Source organism: Lutjanus erythropterus, chromosome 20 (genome assembly GCF_056507025.1).
Source record: "Lutjanus erythropterus isolate fLutEry1 chromosome 20, fLutEry1.hap2, whole genome shotgun sequence".
Classification (NCBI taxonomy): Eukaryota; Metazoa; Chordata; class Actinopteri; order Lutjaniformes; family Lutjanidae; genus Lutjanus; species Lutjanus erythropterus.
This window is the reverse complement of record NC_139336.1, coordinates 33484774-33511220: the sequence shown is the minus strand read 5'-3', so window position 1 is coordinate 33511220 and position 26447 is coordinate 33484774. Positions and strand designations below refer to the sequence as shown.

Genomic DNA, 26447 nt, shown 5'->3' with positions numbered 1-26447 from the left:
TGTTCATGGATGAAGTATTGTATTAAACAAACAAATATAACAAACATAACAAACTAACAAACTAAAATTTTTAGATTCTTTATCTATTATACAATTAAAAGTATCAAAAGTATTAAAATTGAAAAATATTGCAACTATTCTGTCAAAATAGTACAACCTTGTTCCTGCCATTATAATTTTTTGCAAAACTATAACCTGTTTTTGATATATGCTAATTTTTTCTCATGATAGTCAAACTTTGATTTTTTGGAAAAACTCCTTAAAAATTAATACATTCCTCTTGACATATTAAAACATTTTCCTCAAAATAATATGCCTTTATTCTCTACATATTACTTTTGTTTTTTGTTTATTCTGTTTTGCTAATTTCCACCTTAAAAAAAAAAAATCTAAAAATGGCAACCATATATTGGATATTTTGTTGAATGTTTGCTTAAATTATTCCAAATGTTTCCAACAATCTTCAAATGCACAAGCATCTGTAATTTATTCAATTTAACGGTGTGTATTTTCCTGCTAGCTGTTGCTAGCTAGTTGCTAGTTGCTGTAACTTTCAGGAAAACGCAGGATACTTCAGATACATCAGAGAGTGAGGAGGAAAGTCTGTGAACATGACTAAACATAACGTGAATAAATTTAATACATTACCTCGACCATGAACATGATTTCTGTCTTTTTTTGATTTTATACTTTAAAGTTTATTTTCTTAATAGTGGCCCTAAAGCCTGAGTTATACTCCCAAACAAACGCGTACACAGACAGCTGCAGACACCACAGATGTGTAGTTGTTCTGTTTATATTATGTGCTGGAGCCTTGGGTTCCACATGCACAGACTATCCTCACATACTCACAGACGTGGAACGTAGAATACCTGCTGAACTGTGATTATTGTGTTGTGTTGATATATTCAGTGTTAATGTTGTTTGTCTCGTCTCTTCACGTCTCTGTTTTTCTCTTTGACTTTCAGTGCGAACATTCATAATAAATAAAACACTTCAAGTCTTTCTGATATGGTTTCACTTGTTCTTCCTGAAGACTCCAGTCCTCTTGGTTTTCTTTGTCCAATCAGCTTAAAGACGATGATCACGTTCTGCTAGAACTCCAGGTCCCAACCAGACTCTTCATCAGGAGGAGGTTCCTCTGTGTCCTCTGGGAAATAGTCAAAGTTACTGTTGTCCAGCGGTCCGTCCACCTGATGGAAGAGGACAGGGGGTTACTTATCTGTGTGTAAGGGTTCCAAAAGTGTTCTTCCTAAGGGGAATCATTTGCTTCTGAAGAACCCTTTTTAATTCTTTGTGAGACTAAAGGTTCCATTAAGAGTTACTTTCATTTAAAGAACCCTTTTTGGAAGAATGAGTTCCAAAAAGGATTGTTGACATCCTTGTAGAACTCTTTCATTAAGGGTTCTTTGTATCATAACATAAAGGGTTCTCAGTAGAATCCCTGAGTGTGTTCTACATAAAACCCTTGAAATATAAAAAGTTCTTGGGTAGAACCACCCGAGTACATTCAACATAAAACCATTGAGACAGGCCTATAAAACTGACCTTGGAGGAACCCCCTCACTGGGGTCTTGTTGGAACCATTATAAGGTGGAAAGGAGAGTGGATCCATTACGCCATAGAAAGGTTCTCTGCAGAACCTTTCACAGGATGTTCTGGATGAAACCTCTCACAGATGGTTCTAGGTATAACCCTTTATGTTGGTTCTACATAGAACTGTTTGAAAGGGTCCCAAGTAGAACCTTTATAAAAGGTCCTTCTATGGAGACAAAGTGAAGAACCCTTTACGGTTCTAGTTAGAACCTTTATTTCTCACAGGGACACCGAAGGATACCCACTGAGGGCGTGTACGGAGAGTCTATGGTTCCCTGACGGAGGCCGTCCCAGTTGAAGCCTTCAAACCACCTGAAGAACAAGGACATGTTGCCATGACGACAGTTTTATCTCCAACAGAAAGCACTCTGATGATTGTGAGCATCTGCACTGTCTCACTTGTGCTTCTGGATGTCCTTCACTCCGTTCTTCTGATTCCCCAGCCTCTCTGACGGGTTGTCCCTGACACACGCACACACGCACACACACACACACACACACACACACGCACGCACACACACACACACACACACGCACACACACACACACACACACACACGCACGCACACACGCACACACACACACACACACACACGCACGCACGCACTCACACACACACAGACACACGCACACACACACACACACACACACACACACACACACACACACACACACACACACACACACAGATTGCACAGTTGTTAACGATGAAAACAGTTTCAGTTCATCTGTTCAGTTGAGCTGGACTGACTACCTGCAGAGCCGTTTGATGAGGTTTGCAGCGCTCTTTGTGATCTTCTTGGGAAACTCGATCATGTCGATGCCCCTCAGGATGATGTTGTACGTCTTCATGGGATCAGAGCCTGAAAACGGAGGACTGGAGACAGAGACAGACAGAGGAAAACGCAACGACTGTTTCATTTATTCACCTCAGACTGGGCTCATTCAGTTCCTGCATTCAGACGTAACAAATCTGGACGAGCAGCTGACCTGCTCCTTCAACACGGTCTCAGCTCATGACAAAATGAGGACATGTGTTCTTTCAGTCCCTCCAGGAAGCTGTGATCGCAACAATTTAAGCAAATACAACCAATCCCCGTGAACTCTTTGTTCAAACTTTTCAACTTTTCCATGAATTTGACCAACCAGTCCCTCGCACAAACTTCATACATGTACATCTCAATGCTGACTCAATGTTTTGTTTCATTACTCATTTTTTTAATTTTGTCGTAGGTGCTAAAACGAACACAACATTCGTCCCTGTTATTGATGTTTATCAGCACTCTGTGCACTTTTATTTGATCAGTTTGTGCTGTTTTGAGTGGAACACCCCCCTCAGGTGCACCTCTTCATTTACAAATATTTCTTTGTAATTCTGAGCCTTTTTTGGCGAGATTAGTTAGAACACTCAGAACAGAGTGCTGTTTTGTTCTTTCTAGAACAAGTTGTCTTTGTTATCTGGTGAATTTTACAAATAAATAGCAACTATCTTTTCCAATTTTCTCTTTGTCCTGCAATTTCATTACAAAACAATGCCTAAAAAAACAGTTTTGTTGAAAAGCTGAAATCGGGCATTTTAGGTCGCAACAAACCCAAAAAGGCCCTGCAAAACTCTGGAGGAATTTATAGATTTGTGTGCATTGACATAGATTTTCCTTTTTTTCCTTTCAAACTAACGTATGATCCACCCACGTTGGCAATAATAAATATTTAACATCTGGTTACGCTTTAAAAATAGTTTGTTGAGAAACATTTCAGTTGACAGTCATGTTTTGGTTAAATTTAGGCACCAAAACTAGATGATTAGGTTCAGGAAAAGTTTGTGGTTACGTGACATATAACACATAACTTTATGTAATTTAAGGAGGAACTGCACGCTTAAAAGAGAAATCTTAATCATGAAATGTTAATGATGTGTCATCAGAAATCAAGGAAACGTTAAGTTGAAATACTCACTTCTCTGCTGCAGCTGTTTTATATTCCAGGCTGGAATTATTGTTTTTGTTTGTTTCATTTTAATTAGAGTTAAAATTAATGTTGAATGTTTGCTGAATGACTCAGTGTCTTTTAACGAGTCATAAGAAATCATCAAAAAAGTATTTAGTGATCTGGGAACGGGCTGCGTAGTGTATTAAACATTCAGATTATTATATTCTGATGATTTGCTTTTTTTTTTGATAGATATGCATATTAGTCTTCAGAAAACATTGGTTTTAAAAAGGGTTTTGTTGTGTGCAGATACACTGATTCCTGTTTAGGAGACTTGGTTGGATTCTGGGTGTCTGAATAAAACATAATGAAGCCGCCATGTTTAATCTGCTGCGACTTAATCCGGCCCTGTGGACCAAACCTGACTCAGCAGGAAATAAAGAACCTGCTGCTGGTTATTACTGAGTCAGATTTAAGGTCTCCTCCATTCAGAGACATGTTTAAAAAAACATTTCTACTTCTCAGAAACATGCTGACATTTTGGTTTGCTGGTTTGTATCAGGGGCTGAACGTCTTAGTTCACGAACACACAGATGTTTTTGAACATTTTTAATGATTTGCTCAAAACTTTCAAAAACATTCTGGAGTCAGTGTTGGAAGAAGTACTCAGATATTTTCCTTAAATAAAAGTAGAAATACTTGTAAAAGTCCTGCATTCAAAATGTTACTTAAGTACATACAGTGTAACTGTAGTACTTGTACTGAAGTAAAGGACAGTGAATACTCCACCCCTGGTAAACAGGAACTTGTACTGGTGTACCTTCCACTGAGCAGCTCAAAGATCAGTATTCCCAGTGACCAGCAGTCGGCTGAACTGTCGTGACCTTTGTTCAGGATGATCTCCGGGGCGACGTACTCCGGAGTCCCACAGAACGTCCACGTCTTCTTCCCCAGACCCACCTTCTTAGCAAAGCCAAAATCCACCTGAGTGAAACAAAACACACAGACGATGAACGTTTTCTCTGTGACACATCCGACCCGCGTCGCTGTGTAACATCTGGACAACATGTGTCCACACCAGCTTGGCGTATCCGCGGTGGTCCAGTATGATGTTCTCAGGTTTGAGGTCTCTGTAGATGATCCCTCTGGAGTGCAGGAAGGCCAGAGCCTCGATCACACAGCTGGTGTAGAAGCGAGTGGTGCTGTCATCGAACGATCCCCTGAAAGACAAATGGACCGACACTGAGGATCTCAGAGTCAACAACAACAAACAAACACACACACACACACACACACACACACACACACCTGTCTCGCAGCAGCGACCATAGTTCTCCTCCGAGACAAACCTCCAGCAGCATGTAGAGATATTTGGAGTCTCTGAAAGTCCGATACAACCTGCAGGAACAGGAGAGGAGAACAGTTCTACATTTACAAAGTATAGGTCAGCGGTCTGCAACCTTTACGATCAAAAGAGCCAAAAAAAAGAAGACTTTTATGTCTTTGCAGACCACTGGGATAGGAGCAACAAGAAGACGAGATTTTTAAAGATATTTAAGAGGAGATAAGATGTCTGAGTGACCATTTGGTCAATAGGTGGCACTGTAGTCAGATCATCCAACTATAACGTCAGGAATCTGTCTGTCTGTCTGTGTGTGTGTTTGTGTGTGTGTGTTTGTGTGTGTGTGTGTGTGTGTGTGTGTGTGCGTGTGCGCGCATGACTGTCCTTCGTATATTTCAACAATCGTTCATCTGATCGACTTGAAACTGTGCAGGTGAATAGTTCTCAAGAACGCTGCAAGCAGCACTTGCAGGTGCCGAGCGATTTGCTCACGCTGATTGGCCACACCCCTGATGGGTACTGCACAATATATACACATACTGTATATATACACATACTGTATATATACAGAATATGACAAGGAAAAGAATAATAGTTCCCCTTTCATGTAAAAGCAGGATTTTACTGTTGTCCAAAACTTCAAAACGGTCAGAAATAAAATAAAATAAGTAGAATAAAATTCAGCAACTTCCCAAATTTGTGAAGTTGGAACCATGTACAGAAAAAAAAAACAATGTACAGACTCATATCAACATATTTTCCACTGGAAGTGTGAGGTGGTCGTTGTATCTGTAGAGACTCTGCAGTCCTCTACGTGCCTGTATTTCCTTTTTTTCCTGATTATTTTGATTTGCTTGGGACACTTTACCAACCCAAGGTGTTGATATTTGACATCCTGGGAATGAGACTCACAATAAGCTATAATAAATAATAAATCTTTCTGGTGCATTTATGAACAGCTCAGACTAAATCCTGCTGATTCTACCTTTAAGTACATTGGTTGAGTTAATGCAGTTAATTACATTCCATCACTGAGCAAAAAACCAAATAAAAAGTCACCTTTTGCCACCATTTGGATCCTCCTAAGTGTTTAATGCAGTTTTAATTACAGCTGCATAAATCCTGTCCGTCCTCAGAAACATAAAACCGTTGTCTGACCTGATGATGAACGGACTGTGAGCCTCCATCATGATGCGGCGCTCTGACAGGATGTGACCCTGCTGGCTCGTATCCAGGATGTGACGCTTCTTCAACACTTTGAGGGCGAACGATCGAGTGGTATCGTTTTTTAACTGCACCTGAACGCACAAACACATGCGTTCAGTACAAACACACAAGAACATTACGTATCTGTACATTATGAGCTACTTCACATCTACCCACCAGCTCCACTCGACTGAAGCCTCCCATCCCCAGAGTGCAGATGATGTTGAAATCATTGAGTGACACACGGGAGAAGAAATCTGTCTCAGCCTGCAGTCTGCACAGAACAGTGGAGAGATAAAGACATTACATATGTCTCTTTCAATGTCAGAAGATGTCCAGGTTGTACAGCTCGGTTAGAGGAACATCAAAAGTCAGGTTTCACCTGCAACTCAAGGTTAAACCCAATTTCCAGAAAGTCTGCAAAAGGAAGTGCAGCTGATGTTTGCTTCCATTTGATGGAGATAAACAGCAGATGGAGCTAATTCTCCAGTCAGCGCCATTAAGCCACTACAGAACAAGAGGCCACAACAAGATGACCTTTCAAAAGGCCAGTTTGAGGACAGGGAATAAAGTACTGAGGTGGTTTTCTTACTGGGTTTGGCTCTTGACAACCTCTGAGACTGGCAGGGAATACAGTACCAAGGTGTCAGTAAAAGTTGTCAGAAAAATACTCCAGTAAAGTACAGATATCTGAAAAATCTATTGAAGTACATTGATGAAGTTTTTGTACTTAGTTACTTCCCACCTCTGAATACAACCAACTCTCTGCTTCAGTCAGTTCAGTCTGAAATTGTATTGGAATCATTCGAGAAACATTAGCAGGTCGACCTTGTAAGATTTCTATTTATTTATCTCTATTTAAGCGACTCGAGAGCTGAACTCAACTTTTAAAACGTCGTTCATCCGACCTTCTCCTGCAGCTGTTACATAAACCACTGAACACATGAGCACAAACTCCTCTTCAAAATAAATCAGTGAACTCACTTCGCCTTGACCTCATCGCTGTCGTACTGCTTGTTGTTGACATCATCCAGTCCTCCAATCAGCTGCTTGAAAGACCTGGAACAGACGCACACACGAGGGACTCAAGAAACAAGCAACACAAAAGACATCTTTAAAGAGTGAACCTCAGACTGAACCGCCGTAGAAAAACTGATATTCATGGTGAACAAAGATCCTCACTGACTCTCTATCGATGACCAGACATGTGACGTCTCCCACAGCTGTGACACTGGCTGTACGGACGTCCTCTCTGCACAGGAGACAAAGACATAAGACATTAAATAAAATACAAGGATATGTGGTTGTATTCTTTTTTATATCTTTGTTAAATTTAAACACTAACAATTTAAGATGCAGATTACGAGAGAGAGAGTAAAAGTTGCATTAAACAAGTAAACCTCTTGTTGTTGCCAGTTTCAACACATCTGACTTGAGGTTAAATTAAGAGGAGTATAAAAGGAAACTGCATCTTGGCATCTTGTTTTGTGGTTTGACCACATCTTTCCATGTCTTGAGGACTGTGAGAATTGGATACCTGTTACTCACTCCTCCTCCCTTAAAGGGTAAATTCAGATTATGCATCCAATTCATTAGGTTTTAATGTGTAATATGCAAGTGCCTCAATTCAGACTGCCTGTACTGGTAAAAAATGTGAATCAGAAAAAACGAGATGCAGAACTAGTGTATCGATCTTATCTTAGGGCGTGAACGTTTCATCTTCGGCATCAAGGAACCACCGCTGTAGTTTTCCTCTGTTTTCTCTCTCCTCCTGTCTCTGTCTGCACCACTCTCGTAGGACGCCTGCTGCCTCGCTCATACAAAACAAGCGCCCCCCCCCCCTCCTGTCTCTCCTCTTCATTTCCTCAAAACAGATGGTGAAAGAACTGACGTTGCACCACCAAACTTTCATAACACGCCATGCAGGATAAGTTTGGGTTTTATAAGAAATGATGAGAAACACTGCTGCAAATCATTTATGCAAAACGTGTTGGACAGCAGAGCCACGAGTTTCCCGACCCACAGAGACGTCATGTCACTGTGAGAGCAGGTGACATGTAGCATCACTGTTCTTCCACACCCCACTTCCTCTACACGGTCAAATTCAACCAAAATCACAGCACTCATCATATGAAACAGACAACAATATTAAAGTATGAATGATTATGTATGATTCTTGTTGTGTGTGTGTGTGTGTGTGTGTGTTTCACCCTTTCAGAGCCTGTTCTCCAAACCAGTCCCCTTTAGAAAGAGTCTTCACAGTCACCGGCTCGTCATTGGCTGAGTTCTGCTGAGACACTTTCACCTGTGGACAACACAGATCACAGCCTCTTTTCTCTTTTAGGTCACATGTCTGTCATTGCACAGTTATGAACTGAAGCTGTCTCCCTGTTGTTGCCTTAAAGTTTGCCTTTGAGTCAGCTGCTGAACAGATGCAACATCCAATATCATATTATCCTCTTTAACAGTGTCCATTTGTACTTGTTTGTCCTCTGAATTTGATTTTCCAGCTGCACATGATATCTCATCAGTACAACGCCTTCTGTCAGAGCATCCTTGCATCCACCATCAATTTAAAAATGGTCCCTGATGGATAATTCAGAGAAATAAAATTAAATAAAACAAAGCTACTGACTACATCTGATCTTATCATGGATGGCTACCACTCACCAAGGCTACCTAGTTGTACCTAAGTGTTACATGCATAAAAACTTTTTTTGGGGGAATTTTTCTAATTCGATGCTTCAACTTGTGCATATAAATACGCTAATGGAAACGCAGCTATTGAGTCAAAAACAAATCCTGTGCCACCTTTGATTTAACATGATTCTGTCGCAGCCAAAGGACACCGACGCCAAACGGCACACGGAAAAACAGCTGCTTCTACTATTTTCTAAAACCCAGTCCCTCCAGGATTTCTCCAGCTGTTTTGGGATTGTTGTGACCTAAAATGACTGATTTCATGGCAGCTTCTCTAAAGAACTGCAATGCACGTTGTGATGTCTTTCAACATTGCAAAGAAAAATTGTGATTTTTTTTTTTGTTCCAGGGAGAACAAAACCACACTCTGTCCTGAGTATAACCAAACCACAAAACCTCAGGATTACAAAAACTCTAACAAAATCTGCTTTATTTGTAAATGAAGAAGTGCACCTGGGGGGTATTTCACAAAGAAGACAAATCTTTTTGGAGCTCAAACTCAGTGGAAACTGCCAGCAGAATATTCTCAAACATAAAAGTGCACAGATAAATGTCAATAACAACTGATGTGCTCTTTTCAGTGCTTGATAAAATAAGAAACTATGAATGCAAAAAATAATGAATGATTAAAGAAAACAGAGTCAGTTCTTTGAGATGTTTGTGAGGGGGACTGCTATGATGTGAGAAGTAACGATGATTGGTCAAATTTGCAGAAAAGTTGCAGAAATTGGACATTGGACATCGAATTGCTGCAACTTCCTGGAGGGACTGAAAACCACCTCAAGTGAGCATAAAAACCTTCTTCCATCAACCTTTGCTAAAGCGATCCTTCAAAATGTGCATAGAAATACTCATGGATGGTGAATCTGGAAGAATGCTATGCCATCTTGATTTTACATGGTTGTAAACTACACGTCACATCAGACGCTCCTATTATTTATTATGTAAAGCCCCGAGTTCACTACATCAGAACCATGAACCTTTTCTAATGCAATACTTCAAAATGTGCCTAAATCTATGTAAATGGAAACACAGTTATCTCACCCCAGTGTCACCCCTCGTTAACGGGCCTGGAAACACGTAGACCCGAGCCTAGAAACCACCTGACTTCTCACCTCTGTTCATACATTTTCCCTCCCTCTTTTATTTCCCTCTCTGTTAATTGTTTCTTCACCTCCTGATAAATCCTTCATTCTCTCGTCATCCGTCTTCCTCACCTGTCCTTCACTGATGATGAAGAATGTGTCTCCGGTGGCTCCCTGACGGATAATGTAATCAGAGTCGCTGTAATGAGTCTGAGGGAGAGCGGAGAGAGATGTGAATCATGTGTACACAAAACCTCAGATTACTGAACACAATGTTTCCAACCATTTGTATTTGTCAGCTGGAGGAACAGATGGCAGAAACAGATACTGTGAAGCGAGTGCTGAGAATAGAGAAGTGTTGGGAAAATCGTCACCTCCTCCAAAACATCAGCCAGTTTGCTGAGAATGTCCTCAGGTAGAGACTGGAACGAGGGGACGCTGGAGGAAAGTTCACAGCGAGAGACGTGAGTCACTCTCAGGTGGTGAGAGCCGAAAACAGTGAAGTGGTGAGAGTGAGAGTGTGTATGATGAGCTGTACCTGCGGAGGAAGTCTGTGTACTGGGAGTGTTTGATGAGACCAGTCCGCATCATGATGGTCTGGAAACCTTGACGGTCGATCGCCCAGAGCTTGATGTCGGTCAGAGCTGCAGACACACAGAGACAGAAAAGACAGGAGAGACTAAAACGAGAGACGGGGACGTCAAACTCAGTTTCATCCAGGGTCACTTCAGCATCATGGTTGCCCTCAAAGAGCCGGCTGTAAGTGTAAGACTAGAAATTTATATTATTCCATAACAGAGGTGGGAAGTAACTGAGTACTAATACTCCATTACTGTTTTCAGGTATCTGTACTTTACTTGAGTACTTCTTTGTTGACAGCATTTTGCTTTTACTCCCTACATTTTCAAATATTTTCAAGACAAAAAAACAACGTAATAGATGCAACAAGACAAAAAAGACATAAGACAAAAAAGACAAAAAGATGTGACAAGAAGACACAAAAGACGGTTATTTTTTAGTTTTATACTTTGAGTATATTTCAGAGCCTGTATCTGTACTTCTGCTTCAGTAAAGAGTGTCGGGACTTTTGCCTCCTCTGTTACATAATTGCTGCTGCATTTGATTATTATTGGATGCCTTCAGTGTGCAGATAAACTTGGGATGCTTCCTGGGACATGTAGTTTATGGATACTGTACGTTAAGTTTCTTTGCACATATTTTTTTGCATGTATGATTTGAAAAGTATTTTCCACCAGAAAAGATGCTGAAAAAAATTCCAAACCAAATAATTCAGCATCACATGAAGGTTTGACTGTACAGACTGTGAGATGTTCTTCATCTGAATTCATCATCCTTGAGATTCTTGTTTACAAGAACAGTCCTCTCCTTTAAATCCACAGATTATTTTCACACATTTTTTTGCACTTTTTTTTCCCACATACTTTCCATCAGGGTGAAAGTTGTGTAACGGGTCTGTTTTTCCAAACCTCTGGGAGATAAAGGTGGTCTGTGAAGTCTGAGATTTGAAAGTGTTCTGTTATCAGTTCATCACAGGATATAAATATAGTTAAAGTTGAGATTAAATGAAAAATGTTTTTTTTTAACATCCTTTTGGATTAAATCCCCAGCTGTACTGCGCAAAATAATCAATTTTTAGGGGGTCTTGTGTCAAAATGCATTCATGTTTTCTTCTTCTTAAACAAAATATGACGTGTGCTTACGTAGATTTGATCCAAACAGTTTAAACCTCTAAAGTCTCTGAACTCTTTAACCAAATCACACTCATTCACATGATCTCCTTTTATAACTGATGTTTGCCGAGGCTCTGCTTTAAGACATCAACCGAAATATCAATAGAAATAACCGAGTACAGAGTAGTGTTGAAACTTGTTAAAATGATACCTGCAGATCTAGAAAAAAAAGTCCTGTTTTCCTTGCAGACAATCACAACACGAGTTTACTGTGACATGTCAGTGACCCATGAACCTCCAAAACATTTAAAAGCTTGATGTCTGATAAAAATAAATGCTTGCTGCTGCACACTTTCATGTATGCATGTGCACGTGACATGTTTTAGTAACAGCGTGAACCACACAATAAATCAAACCCTGATCAATATCAATTTAAAAGCGCTGGTGTTATAGTTTTAAAATGATAACCAGCCCTGGTTGCCCTGTTTCACTCTGAAAAACGATTTGCTGAAAATGCTGTTTCATCTGGACTTAAACTGCCGTATTTTAATCCAACAAACACACAAATTCACAGCAAACACACAGTTTGCTTATACAACAGTCACTAGTTCCACATTAAAGTGTTAAAAGACCTTCTGCTTCTAGACGACCTTAACGTGGTTCATTGGTCTCCTTTGAAGAAAGTGTTTGAAGATATAAAACTAATAATCTGTCCTTCTTCATATATTTTCAATTTAAGTCTGAAGGTCAAATGTGGCTACGACATCATACACAGCCCAGTCGCATCCAGGAGAAATATGATTTTATGTACAGAACAGTTTAACAGTGTGTTTTAAACAGAACAGCATGAAGCTCTACAGCACAGAGGAATAAGATATATCATGTTCTGGATACACAGACAGGTTACAGTCAGAGAAAGGTGAGAAATCACTGTTGACTTTTCAATTTTTCCTGAATCTGTGTGTCAGAACATCATACAGTTTAATCTTTGATTAGTTGTTATAAGATGATATTACAGGAAAAAGAAAAAAACTGCCCATGAAGGTCGTGCAAAAATGTTCATGAATGTTTCTTTGTCACTAGAGATGAGAACAATGAGCTGAATACCATTCAGCTCATTGTTCTTTTGAAACAACAGAAGCATTGAAAGTTTCTCCAAGAACAACAAAGAGAGCAGACATACACATGCACACACACATGCACACACACACACACACACACACACACACACACACACACACACACACACACACACACACACACACACACACACACACACACACACACACAAAAACACACTAAAGAGTTGCAGAGTTTTGGAGATATTGGCTGTAGAGATGCCTGACTTCTCTCCATTATAATGGCATCCAGCTTGTGGAGCTCAAAGCACCAAAAAACCACAGACCTTGTTGCGAGCAATTTAATTTGGGAACCATTTTTACTGTCAGCCAACTGCAGTGTGCACCTCTCGTTCATGAGTAGATGCACAGTTCTTCTGCACAGTGATACGGTTGTTTGGTGTAGTTCAGTATTAAGAAAATAGTTGGGTAAAGTTGAAAGTATTTTAAGTAACCAGGTCATGACTTTTGGAAAGAGACATTGCTGTCGAGCCTCTCAAATAGTGGTCTAGTCCCATCATACTGGAGAGAAGGCAGACATCTCTCCGGCCGAATATCTCCAGAAGTCTGCAGCTCAGATAAACGGCACAACATTTTTTATTTTGTGGTGAACTGTCCCTTTAACTTTAAGACCAAGTCTTAACCACACACGGAGCTGCTATAATCCTATCAGAGGGCTCCATCCTGCAGCTCCGCCTCACGCTGGGAACCAGTTCACAGCATCTGAAGTGTTTAAAATCCAGCAGGGCAGGTGACACTGAACTGGTTTTCTCCGACTGAATTTACTCGCCTGTCAACCTCAAGGTTGCCATGGCAACATCAGGCGTCATATCTTCCCACTGTGCATCTGTCATGTGAACCCATCACTCCTGGCCCTCTCTAAACCCTCATCCACCCCCCACCACACACACACACACACACACACACACACACACACACACACACACACACACACACACACACACACACACACACACACACACACACACACACAGTTTCATTATCATAATATGTACGGACGCTCTTCATCCACGCACTGAAGTGCTTTTCATATTGCTCATTCTATACCCACGGCTTCGTTTTCGCAATTTAAAGGAGCACTCCATCAGTTTGTGCTTCTGGTGGGAGCCGTTTTCACTCGGAGAAAATAACCCTTAATCACGTCCTCTTGATTATCTCTGCACAGGACTCAAACTGCCGACCCCGGAGAGAGATTCAGCCCGAGAGACTATTTCATAAAGCCTTCCACATGCTTCAAATGTATTATTAAATCCAGCCACCAAGCTATTTTAAGTCTTCTGCATTACAGTTAGTCATTAAAGTGTCCAATAAGGTTGAAAAAACATTGGCTTTTTATTTCACATTTAATATTTAGCTGCAACAAACTGTGCAACCTGTTGAAACGGGGAGTTTTTAAACCTACTGTTGGTTTGTTCTGGTCCCAATCAGTGAGCGTGTTGGTAAAACTGTTCTTTAGTTTAGTTTAGTCTCCACATATGACATAACAGGTGAATTACGCTGTGTTTCACCTCTTCTGTTATTATCTGGGTCACATGGTGGAGTGTCTACATCACAGTTTGGTCCATGAAGGAGTTTAAGTGTGTCAGGACTTTGTTCACGAGTGACGGGAAGACAGAGCGTGAGATCAACAAGCGAACTGGTGTTGCATCAGCAGTAAAGTGGTCTTTGTACCCGACTGTCGAGGTGAAGAGGACGCTGAGCTGGAAAACAAAGCTTCACTTTTCTAGTACGTTCTGACCCTCAGCTGTGGTCCTGAGCGTTAGGTAGAGACCGAAAGAATGGGATCACGGATACAAGCGGCCTAAATGAATTTTCTCTGTAGGGTGTCTGGGCTCGGCCTGAGAGAAAAGGTGAGAAGACATTCAGACGGAGTTCAGAGTAGAATAAAGAGTCAAAAGTAACCAGCTGTTCAACCAGTGGTTCAACAACTGATCAGGTCCTGCTGGATGCTGTTAGAGGTTTTCAGAGCACATCCAACTAGAAGTTGGACCCAGACTAATCCAAGACTTCACTGGAAGGATCACGTGTTTCATCTGGGCCTGGAACGCTTCGAGATCTTCCAGGAGAAGTTGGAGACTTCTCATTCCTACACTGTCAGATACCGACATGTTCTCATGCACAAAGATGCACAAAGCATTCTTTTGCAGTCCCTCCAGGAAACTGCAACATTGTGATCCATGCAAATTCTGCACAACTTTGACATTTTGTCCAAACTCTGCAACTTTTCTGCAAACTGGACCAATCACCCACTTCCTGTGAGCTCTACGAGTCATACCATTATCCCGTGTACATCTCAATGCATGGATTTGAGCTCCAAAAAGATTTAGCCTTTTTGTGGAAGGTGCACTAATTCATTCTTTTTGGCAAGGTTACTTAGAACTTTTAATGAATTATATATATATATATATAAAAAATGCAACTTTCTTTTGCAATTTATTGGCAAAAAATGCCTGAAAACATCACACTCAAACATCAAACTTTTCCATAACATAAATACCCTAAATAATGTCAATAAACTCTGTGATAAAGGTGATTCAGACTGTAATCATTTTCTAGTTGTAGCTCTTTTACTCGCAGCCAAAGAAGAAATGATTACACTGCAGTTCTCCCTAAAAAAATAAGTGGAATAAAATGGATGGACTGCCTTCCTGTTTATCTTAATCTCTAACTGTGTCTGTCTGCTGTTTGGTACAAAACAAAACAGCTGCTTGCTGCTACTGGAAACAACGCTGATGAGATAAAACATTTAAGTTGTGTCCTGGAAAGCCAAAATAATGAGGCTGCAGACACACACACACACACACAAAAAAAAAAGCTGTGCAGATCTGAGAGAAACTGCAGAGATGGTGATAATTCTCTGCTGGTTTATTAACACGACACACGGTCATCTGATCTGACGTTAATTTAAAAATATTGATGCAGTTATAAATGAAAAACTTCAGGAGAAAAAGCTGTCCAGGAAGAGATTAAAGGGAATTAGAAAGGAGCTTTGTAGCCGCTCAGACATGTGATGGAGAGTCTGCTGCCTCTGTGCTCATGAACGTGCTCGGCTCTGATGACATTGAACGAGACAAGGACACTGATTGAAAGGGACTCACAGAGAGGAGGACAGGTGAACTAAGAACCTCGTTTAAAGATAAATGGGCGGCAAAGCGCTGGATGATGAAGATTTTTTTCTTCTATACCTCACAGAGCCAAGAATGAGGTGCTGTAAACAAAATCTTGCCAAAGAAACACACTGTTTTATCAGACAAGGTCTCGGCATCCCTCCAGCTCATCAAAGTGACACACACACACACACACACACACACACACACACACACACACACACACACACACAGAATGAAATCAGTTTGACACCGCAGTTAAAGCCGATCCATCATCTGACTGTCAGCCAGACAAAATAAAGGGATTTGAAATGCAAAGCTTCAACATGCAGAGTGTTACGACATAAACTGACAGAGAGGTGAAGGAAAGAAGATGAAATGTGACACAAGTGAAACTCTGAGACAGATCCACAAAACTCTCAGAGTTTTTCCTTTTAAAATGCAGTAAAATTAAAACATATTTTCCAGTTTATAATCCTGTGTCTCCCTGTTAATTCTCCAGGCATCTGTTGTTACATGCTACATATATTTATATTTAAAAATTGGCTGTTTTCATATGCAACTATTTTGATAATCTTGTCATCGTTTTGATTGATTTTTTGATTAAAAAAAAAAATTCAAATTGTATGATTTCAGCTTCTGAAAAGTGAATATTTTCTGGTTTCTTTACTCCTCTTTGACAGTAATAATTTTGGGTTTTGGACAAAAACAAGACATTTGATGACATCACATTGGGCTTTAGAAAACAATAATAACATTTTCTGATATTTTATGGACCAAACTACTAATTGATTAATTGAGAAAATAATTAGCAAATTAATAAAAAAATGAAAATAAGTCTTAGTTGCAGCCTGAATAGATATAAGATAAGAAGAAATATTCCTTTATTAGTTCCAGAAAGGGGAAATATACAGTATTACAGCAGCAACATGGATAGAAGGAATATAAACGAGCATCAATAAAAAACCTAAAAACTGAAATATAAAAATATAAGCAAGAGGAAAGCAAAATTAAAATAGGAAAACTATAAAAAAGGGGGAATATAAAATGTAGGAACAGCATATATACTGCTGTACTATTAGAATTATTATTCAGCTGTTGTATATATATATACAATGTACGTAGACTGAACAGTTAGCCTAGTTAACAGCTAGCCTGGTTAACATGTTAAGTCAAGGTCACACTATGTAGTTTTAACCCTGACAGTGTGTGTGATCAAAGTTTATATCTTGTGTGTTTAATTTTGTGTTTACACAAAATGTGTAAAAACAGCAGTTCTCCATTTCACAAGTGGTTATGTTATGTGCTGGACTATCTTGGCTGTGACCAGTAACTTCCTGGAATCTCTGCCGGTTGCCTGGAAACAGAAACGTTACCTCTCACCACTTCACTAACTGGAGGCGATGCAGACAAGCAAACATCAGACTGCTTTAGTTTCTTTTTTTCGATGAAGATGTCCCAGCCCGTGTTGTGCGTCTCTCTGGGGCGCAAAGATATTTTACAAAATAAAAAAAGTCTCATTAATTGCGTCAGATCATGCTGATACTTTAAGTTTTATTCACTCAGATTTGGAGATGTGTGTCTATAAGAATTCTCCTAAGGGAATGAGGGAAAACAGCAACATGTCTACCTAAAAGTTTGAAACAAGCCAGAAAAATGTGTTTTTTTTAGAGGATGTTTGAGTGCGTCTGCCTTTTGAATGACTTTCGCACAGATGGGAGTTTATTAACGAGGAAAAATTAGACTGCGCAGGGATGATGTTTGACCTCCATCACAGTTTCTCTTTGTCACAAAAAAAAAAATATTACGGCACCATTAAAGCATTTTCACAGCCTGACTTTATTTCATCTCCAGCAGCAGCACTGATGGATGTAGCGGCCTTCACCGCGGATGTCGGGGTCACACGTCCGTGACACTGACTGACAAAATTGTGAGTCATTTTCACCATGTCTGAACATCAAATTGCTGGAGAATAATGGGCCTGTTGGTGGGAACAGCTGGGCTGCTCGTTCCAGCGTGTAATACGTGTGTGTGTTCTTGTGTGTGTGTGTGTGTGTGTGTGTGTGTGTGTGTGTGTGTTTACCTGTTACAGTTGCTGTGCGAGTGCAGTTGTACAGGATCGCCAGTTCTCCAAATACTTTTCCTGGTCCAATGTTGCAGAGTTTCTTCCCTTGTTTAGACACCTCGACCATTCCCTCTGTGAACACATCCAAAGATTAAAGTGTGTCACAACATGCTCACAATGCAAATATCTGTAGTCAGTGCTGTGAACATGGTCAACATTTTCTTAGGCTAAACAGTTTCACCATATTTTATATTGCAGTTATCCAAAAGTAATGGAAAGTAATCCAGTTACATTACTTTAATATTTTGATACTTGTTATTGACAACATTTTTTAATAGGTAATTAATAACTGTATTGGAATAAGTTTTTAAAGTAACCCTCCCAACTCTGATCCTAGGTTAGCATACATGCTAATGTGCTAATTAGCTCCAAACAAAGAAGCATTTGGTCATAAACCAAAGTATTAGAGACTTAAATTTTCATTATGGGCTCCAGGTGTATTACAGTTCATCCTGAGGGGAACATGAAGCTCTGAAACACATTTAATGAAAATCCAACCAATATTTGTCGAGTTATTTCACTCAGAAGTGTGTTGGATTCATGGCAACACATCAACAGCTGTCGAGATGTTTCAGTCTGAAGAGGGCCAACATACACACTCATCTCTAAAGAGCCATGTGCTGCAGCTTGTGTGGCTTAACCTACGTACAGACACACACCACAGACACACATGCACAGACTGACAATAGACATCACCATGAAAAGAAATCCATCCTAAGTGAACTGCTTCAAGGAAAGCCATGAATTCAAAAGAGAGTGGGGTTGAGCCTCTGCTGGGGCCTGAAAGAGACTAAACTGAACCAAAGAGACTAAATTGAACAATGTTGGTTGATCAGAGGCGTTTTAAAAAGCTCTCACAGCGATGAAGGAGCAACACCACTCAGCTGGCTCCCATTCAAAGTGTGTGAAAGAGTGTCTGTCCTCGTCCTTGAGCAGCACTTTTGACGAGAGAAGAGTGAAGGTGTCACGACCACATGACTGAACTGGACTGAGGCTGGATTTAATCGTGCGTGAGCAGCCGTGGCGTTTAATCACCGAGCAGACAGTGACCTCACCATGATATCGCCTCAGCTGCGGGAATAATCTGCGTCTCCTCCTGCTATTTTCTGCTCCCTCCTCGTTTTTACTTTGTGTCACATCACGTCTCTGACGGAGCCTCTGTTTACTCGGTTCGGTGCGGCCCATTTTGTAATCTCGTGTTGCCTCTGCTCAGACAAATGGGCTGTCTGTCCATATCAGTCCAATTCACTGTTTCACCTTGCATTAGTTCTGTCCCACTGAGCAGGACAGGCTTCAGTCTGCAGGGAGGACAGTTCTTCTTGCCACGGTGGCTGCGCTGATGGGTCTTTAAGTTAATGCAACACATAAAATACCAAATACTTAACACACGGACAGCGGTGGAAACAGGTACTGAAAATTTGTCCTCAAGTTAAAGTACTGTTACATTGCTAAAATACTACTCAATTACAAGTAAAAGTACAAAGTATTCAACTCAAAAACTACTCAGAGTATTAGTTACTTCTAATCGTTGATGAGTTTCTCCAAATCTTCAGTCTGAATTCCTCCAAACTCTTTGCTCACAGTCACCTCTACAAACTAGGGTCGCAACTTTTGTGCATTTTCCTGTAAATGTTAGTTGCTAAATGCTAACAATCAAATACTTGATAAAGAATCTTCACAGACAAATTGATTAATCATTAATAATTTATAAGATATAAAAAAATGTTCCCCCATCTTCAACTTTTTGTAATTTTTTTAAGTTCAAGTTTCCTTATTCAACAAAACAAACTCAGTTACTGTAGGTGCAGTTACTGTCAAAACTATTGATTAAACATCCATTAATACATTTTTAATTGGTGAAAATCTTAACAGGGATTAATCGATTAACAATTGAAGCATTTTGTTTTGGTTTTCATGTGTATGTCCTGGTTTTCATTGCCTCCTTAGTGATCAGATCATCTGATTGGCTACTGAAATGTTGATGAAAGGTTTGTACTCAACTATGACTTTAAAAGTAACTAAGTAGATTACATGGTGTAATGCATACTTAAGTACAAGTAAAAGTACACACTTAAAGATCTATTTATAGAAGTACAAGTGAGCAAAAAACCCTACTTAATTACAGCATTCTGAGGATTTGTAATTAGTTACTTCCACTCCTGCATATGGATGTTCGTGGATGTTCGTGGATGTTCATGGATGTTCATGGATGTTCGTGGATGTTCATGGATGTTCATGGATGTTCATGGATGGTTATGGATAGTCGTGGATGGATGTACTTAAGGAGATATTTCAGGTGTCTGTACTTCACCTGAGCTTGTTTTTCTGACAGCTTTTTGTTTTTACTCCCTACATTTTAACAGAAATATCAGTACTTATTTTTATTTTGCATCACGGCTTGCCTCCTTCATAACATCGACACCGATTTCAACCTAAACGAATGGAACAATAAAGCATAGAACAGGTGATTACCCTCTAGAACGTAGACCGTGGAGCCGTCATCTCCCTCCTGGATGACGCAGCAGCCCTTGGCCAGGCTGGTGGGATACATACAGTCCATGATGGTGAGAATCTGCGCACACGAGACGACAAATGAGCCGGTGTTTCAAAAATCAAGAGGATGAAGGTCACAGATGTGTCGGTACCTGCCCGTGTTCCAGATGTTTCATGAAGTCGTTGTTCAGCAGAGCCCTCTGGATCAGCTCACTGGACCTACAAACACACAAAAAAGGTTAGAGAAGTGTGTTCTTGTGTGTGTGTGTTAGAGTGTGTGTGGTGTCCTGTGCTCACTCTTTGCTCTTGCAGTAGCTGGTCAGTGTGACATCAGTGAGTTTGGAGGGGTCCAGCGCTGTGGGTTCTGCAGAGATGGCCTGTCTCTTCGTGCGTTGAGGTTCATCAGGTGCTGCTGGAGTCTGAACTGCTGCTCCTTATACACACACACACACACACACACACACACACACACACACACACACACACACACACACACACACACACACACACACACACACACAACAGGTGAGCACCACAACCGATCTGAGCTGCTGGGATCCCTTCTGGCTGCAGATTTGCAAAGTGTTAGTTTGATTAAGCAGATTAAAAGGAGAACTCCATCAGTTCCACCTCACAGTGTTTGTCTCCAGGTGTTGGGGAGAACTGCTGCACATGCAAAACAAACAGTATAAAGAGTTTATTGGGCATGCACACTCACTTTTGGCTGTGATGGGTCCAAGACCATGCTTCCCTACAAAGGAAAAAGGCAGTGACAGTGGCAAAAATCAGTTAGAATCATTTCCCATGTGGACAAATATCTCAGGGGGTCAGAACATAACAGTAACTGCAAAAGTCAGAGAGAAACCACAGCTAACCACCGTAACTTCAGTTACTGTTTTCTTCCATTGGTTTTGCTGCGCTGACGTTAGTTCACCTTTGTTTTGCATCACCTTAAAGTTTCTGTTTGAGTGAAGAGAAGTTATGATTTCCACGTAGAAACATCACAAAAAATAATCACGGCGTGTAGGAAAAGGCTGTACAAAAAATAAAAACGTTTTTGTTTGTAATAGGTAAGGGTTCTTTGTTTCAACACAAAAATTCAGTGAGTTATGCTGCAGCAGTGTTGCAACCATCCCTGGTCTCCCCTACTTTATTTTTAATTGGGTCTAATTAATTAATTATTTGTATTTTTATGTTGGGAACTTGGGAATCAAGACCACTTTTTAAGTTTTATTGACAGAGATGATGATTGTTGCTTAGCAACCAAGATGCATCTCCAACTGTGCAAAAAGTAAGAATATACTGTGTGCGGTTTTGTTTGACCACCGAGGGCTGAAATAGATAAAGATGATCACATTTTATTTGCCTTTTGTGTCATTTATTTATTAAAAAACATTTAAGGAAAAGTCAAGAAGCAGCAACGTTATATTTTTTATTTCAGCAAAGTTCCTGCAGATAGAAATGTGAAAATTATCAACATGATGTCTTTGACTGTTGTAGTTTTAACAAACTGCTGTGAGACTGTTGAAGGTTTGTTTCTGGTCAAGAAGGTTTGTTGTGTTTTCTTTTTCTTTCCTCTCGTGTCTGTGTTGATCTCAGCGAGGAGCGTCTTCAAACAGCTGCCTTCACAGCGTCCATCTGTCCACTTCAACACAAACCGCAGCAGCTGACACACACTGAGACGCTCCTCTGGTCCTCTGTAACCTTCAGCCTCCAGCTGAGATAAGTGCAGCCGTGGCCGCAGAGGCTGGTGGACACGAATAATACTAATGATCCGACTTAAGAAAAGATCAACATTCACATAATAATACAAGAGGCAGGAGGTGTAGTGAGACTGTTGAAGCAGAAATTGTCCGTTTCATTTGACGAAACAGTTCCACCATGACCTGCTCTTGAAGCAGCTGTACAGTAGGAGGAGAGAAACTAAAGTGAGTGACCATGGCCAGTGAATGTCATCTAAGTTAAAGCTAAATCATTTATTATAATTACATTTGATGGACTCATCAGCTCTGAGGTCATGTCATCTGCGTCCTTCCTGAGAATTTAACAACCAGTTTAAGATCAAATTCAGGTTAATTTATCTCTCCAACTATAATTAAAATACAGCTGAAATGAAATGCCATGTCTTCAGGATACAGACAGAATCAAATATAATGCATGTCCGGTGTGTGGGGGCCATGATAAATATATAATAACAAACACTTACAGGCAGCATTTTCTTTTTTTGGACTTTTTAGGGCAGTAAATAAATCATTCAGCACATCTTGGCCAAGATTTTATTCCTGGAAGCACAGAGAGGATTTGAGAATGATGTAACTGACTGAATAAAATATCAAAAATCTAATTATTTGGTGTCTGGATAGTTTTCGTGGGTACAGTAGCTGACCCATATCTTCAGTACATGTTTAGCTATAATTCCTGTACTGTGAAAATATCCCACTACAAAGTCCTGCTTTCAAAATCTAAAGTATGTCAGTTTTATCAGCCTTGGGACCCTGGATTAACGTTACTGCTACATTAAGGTGGGATTTTACTGCTGTAGATGTTTAAGGTTGAGCTTATTTAAACTACTTCATATACAGTTGACCTGTTTAATCTATAGAGGCGTTTCTTTACAGTCCCGAACCACTTCAGACCTTCAATGTCTCACTATGTTTTCTCAGCCTCTTCTTCATATCACCAGAGTAAAAACTAACTACTGTTAACTTTAGCTAGTTAGCTCAGTTAGCCATGCAGCTAGCTGTCCAGAGCAGTGGGGGAAGGTTGGTGTTTGTACTGCAGACATGGGAGCCAGGATGACGGGGAATGGTGGTGGGGAGCGGGCAACAAAAATGGACACGGCATCCGAGACAGACGGAGGTCAGTTTGCCAACAGGGAATACAGTACTGAGGTGGTTTACAGCAACTCCGACCAGGACTCTGACTCCGGGCATGATGAGGACAGGTCCAGGCGGGGACATCGCTGGTGCCACTATAAAGTTCTTGTTTGAGTGGCATTCTACTGGAAAATTTCAAGTTCTGATTTGTCTGTAACGCAGCATGAGGACAGACTGGACACTACAGTGACTCGCTATCGCCCCTTGAGGTACTAAAGTGGTATTACGAGGCTAGCTGGCTAGCATGCTAACTTCAGTAGATATGCCTGCAACATAACGCAGTCCCTCCAGGAAGTTGCGATGTTACGATCTCAACGACTCACACAAATTCAACAAACCCCTGTAAATTCTGTGCAACCTTGCAATTTTGTCTAAACTCTGCAACTTTTGTGCCAATTTGAACAATCATTGTAGCTTCCCACGAGTTCCACCAATCATAGTAGTCCTCCATGCAAACATCTTATTATTCACTATTTTTTTTGCGTTCATAATTTTCAAATTTTGTACTGAAAAGAACTCATTTGTCACCGTTACTGACATTTATCAACACTCTGTGCACTTTCATTTTATAATTTTGAGCTGTTTTGACTGAGTTTGAGCTCCAAAAAGATTCAGCTTCTTTGTGGAATATGTTCCCTGGTGCACTTATTCATTTTCAAATAAAGCTAAATAAAGGACAGAGTGCAGTTTTGTTCTCCCTGGAACAAGTTACCTTCAATTTTTAATGAATTATACCAAAAAAAAATCATAACTTTCTTTTGCAGTTTTCACTTGCCTAAAAGCACGGCAACATGCATCACAATTTTTTAAGAACAGCTGATGTGAAATCAGGGATTTTAGGCCGCAACAATCCCAAAAAAGGTCAGCAAAACTCTGGAGGGACTGATAATACACATACCTAAAGCTGTGTGGAGTGAAAAGTACAAAGCAGAATAAAGTGGAAATATTCCAGTAAAGTTTGAGTGAAGTGCACTGGCTCACCTGTGTTTACCGTGTCCCCGGTGTTGACGGCGTGCTGCGAGGCGTTGCGGTGTCGGTCCAGCTCCACCTGCAGCTGTCTGATCAGATCATCTTTAGTGTCCAGCTCCAGCTCCAGTTCATCGATGAGAGCGTCTCTCTGCCGCAGCTCCTCGATCTTCAGCTGCAGGGCCAGCTGGAGGTCCCTCAGAGTCCCGCCGGCGCTCTTAGACACCGCCATGGACAAATACTGTGCAGGTATCCTGCAGGAGGAGAGACGAGACAGAGGTTATGAACATGTTAGAACTGGGGAACGTCATCATGTACTTAATGTACAGTCTGAGTTCACTGGGAACTCAGAAATTCTGGACTTCTGGTTGATTTTTTTTGGTTTATTTATTTATTTATTTATTTTTATCTGATTAGATGCATTCATTGAGTTTGAAACATCAGCCTTATGTCATGTTGTTATTTAGCATCTATGAAACATTATTAACAGTATTAACTGTCTGTAGTGCTGCTGCACCGTGTGGTGACGGTCTGTGTGATCTGAAACCTGGTCGATGGCACTGAGTGGGTGTTTTTAATTTCCAATCTAAATGCCTCCCAGCGCTTCTGCTCAAAAAAACATGGACGTCTGCAGCAACCGATGGAGGGTCATGTACATGCAGGGTCAGAAACAATAACTGTATTAAAATTTTAATATCTCTCATTATTATTAATATTATTTCTAAGAATATTTTTATACATATATCATAACATTTAAATAAATCATACCACAACTATTGTAATTTGAATAATTATCATGTCATGTTTTATAAATCATTTTCAGTCACACAGTTGTTACAAGTGGCAGAAAGTAACTAAATACATTTACTCAAGCACTGTAATGAAGTATTTTATATGTGCTTCCATGTACTTTGCCATCCATCTTCTTTAAATGCTCTTTTAAATGATTTTTAAATGTTCTTTTATTATCCTATTTCATAAAATAAGTCTTAAATAAATTAAATAAATCATTTAATATGGAAAGCACTTTATGCTTAAGCTTGAAAGGTGCTATATAAAAAATATTATTATTATTATTATCATTATTATTATCATTATAAGTGCAATTTTGAGATATCTTTCATATTACTTTATACTTTGTACTCCACTACAGTTCAAAGGGAAATAATGTACATTTTACTACATTTACTACGTTTGTCTGACAGCTTTAGTTACTTTGGATATTCATATTAATAAAGCAAACTATAATCAACTAAACAATTATGTTGGATTACTGTAGGTCAAGGTACCAAAAAATAATTAAACCAAAAAACATGACTATGTATTTTAATTACATGTTAATTTTCTGTGTATTAAGTTTAATGTAAATGCTGCATTTCATACAGTGTTTTTCTCTCATGTTGAGTCATGTGAATAAATTAAACACCTTCAGTCTGATTTGATTAAATTCATGCAAACTTTAACATAAACTGTGTTGAAGTGACTCACAGCCTCCTTATGTGATCTAGTAAATAAAAATTATCTACTTGGTTTGTTTACATTCAGTTCATACAAAGCAAATTGACATTATGTTGACTTTTTAGGATAAATAAACTTTTGATTTCATATATTCCAGTAACATTTTTAACATTGTAATATTGCTTTATGTTTATTTGAGCCAAAAATCTTTTTTGTTTGTGTATGAAGTCAATAAAAATGAGCTCTACCTGCTCAAACTTTAAACTGATAAAAACAGAATTATAATCTAATATTATGTTCTAAGAGTCATTCTGCAGAATCAGTACTTTTACTTTTGGTGCTACTTTTGTACTTCAGTAAAATTTAATGCAGTATTTCTACTCTGTGGTTTATTGCTACTTTTACTGTAGTAAAAGTACAGACTTTGATCTCAGAAAAAGTCTCCGTTTAATATTTTATTGAGTAAAAATCTAATAGTTTGTCTAATCTGAAGCTTTGTCCCATAAATTCATCCTGTACTCACTTTTTTCAGTCTGAGTCTCGGACGGTTCAAACGCTGCTGTAGTCTGAGGAGTCCAGTCGGTCCAGAGGAGGAGACTCTGTCCTCGGTCCTTTTCTGTCCCTTAATCTCCGAGCGGGTCAATAAATAAACTAAGTAATCAATAACTAGAGTTGTTTATGAATTAATAGATACAGGCGGCGTCATGTTTCTCTTTTCAACGACATTAAACAGC

The 26447-nt window shown here is 39.8% G+C and overlaps 1 protein-coding gene across 1 annotated transcript; it reads right to left on the bottom strand.

Moving 5' to 3' along the window:
• Positions 1–885: 885 nt before the first annotated feature.
• On the bottom strand, positions 886–24504 carry LOC146308806 (cGMP-dependent protein kinase 1-like). The gene is made up of 21 exons (XM_084745719.1): positions 24271–24504; positions 21132–21164; positions 20711–20846; positions 20566–20632; positions 20393–20492; positions 17879–17992; positions 10397–10502; positions 10233–10296; positions 9991–10068; positions 8284–8378; positions 7260–7325; positions 7058–7132; positions 6251–6347; positions 6026–6165; positions 4834–4923; positions 4604–4745; positions 4346–4509; positions 2351–2473; positions 1996–2058; positions 1842–1908; positions 886–1193 (listed from the first exon to the last, which is right to left on the bottom strand). The coding sequence occupies exons 1-21, from the start codon at positions 24485–24487 to the stop codon at positions 1095–1097; spliced, it is 2136 nt and encodes a 711-aa protein (XP_084601845.1). The 5' UTR covers positions 24488–24504; the 3' UTR covers positions 886–1094.
• Between the last annotated feature and the right edge of the window lie 1943 nt (positions 24505–26447).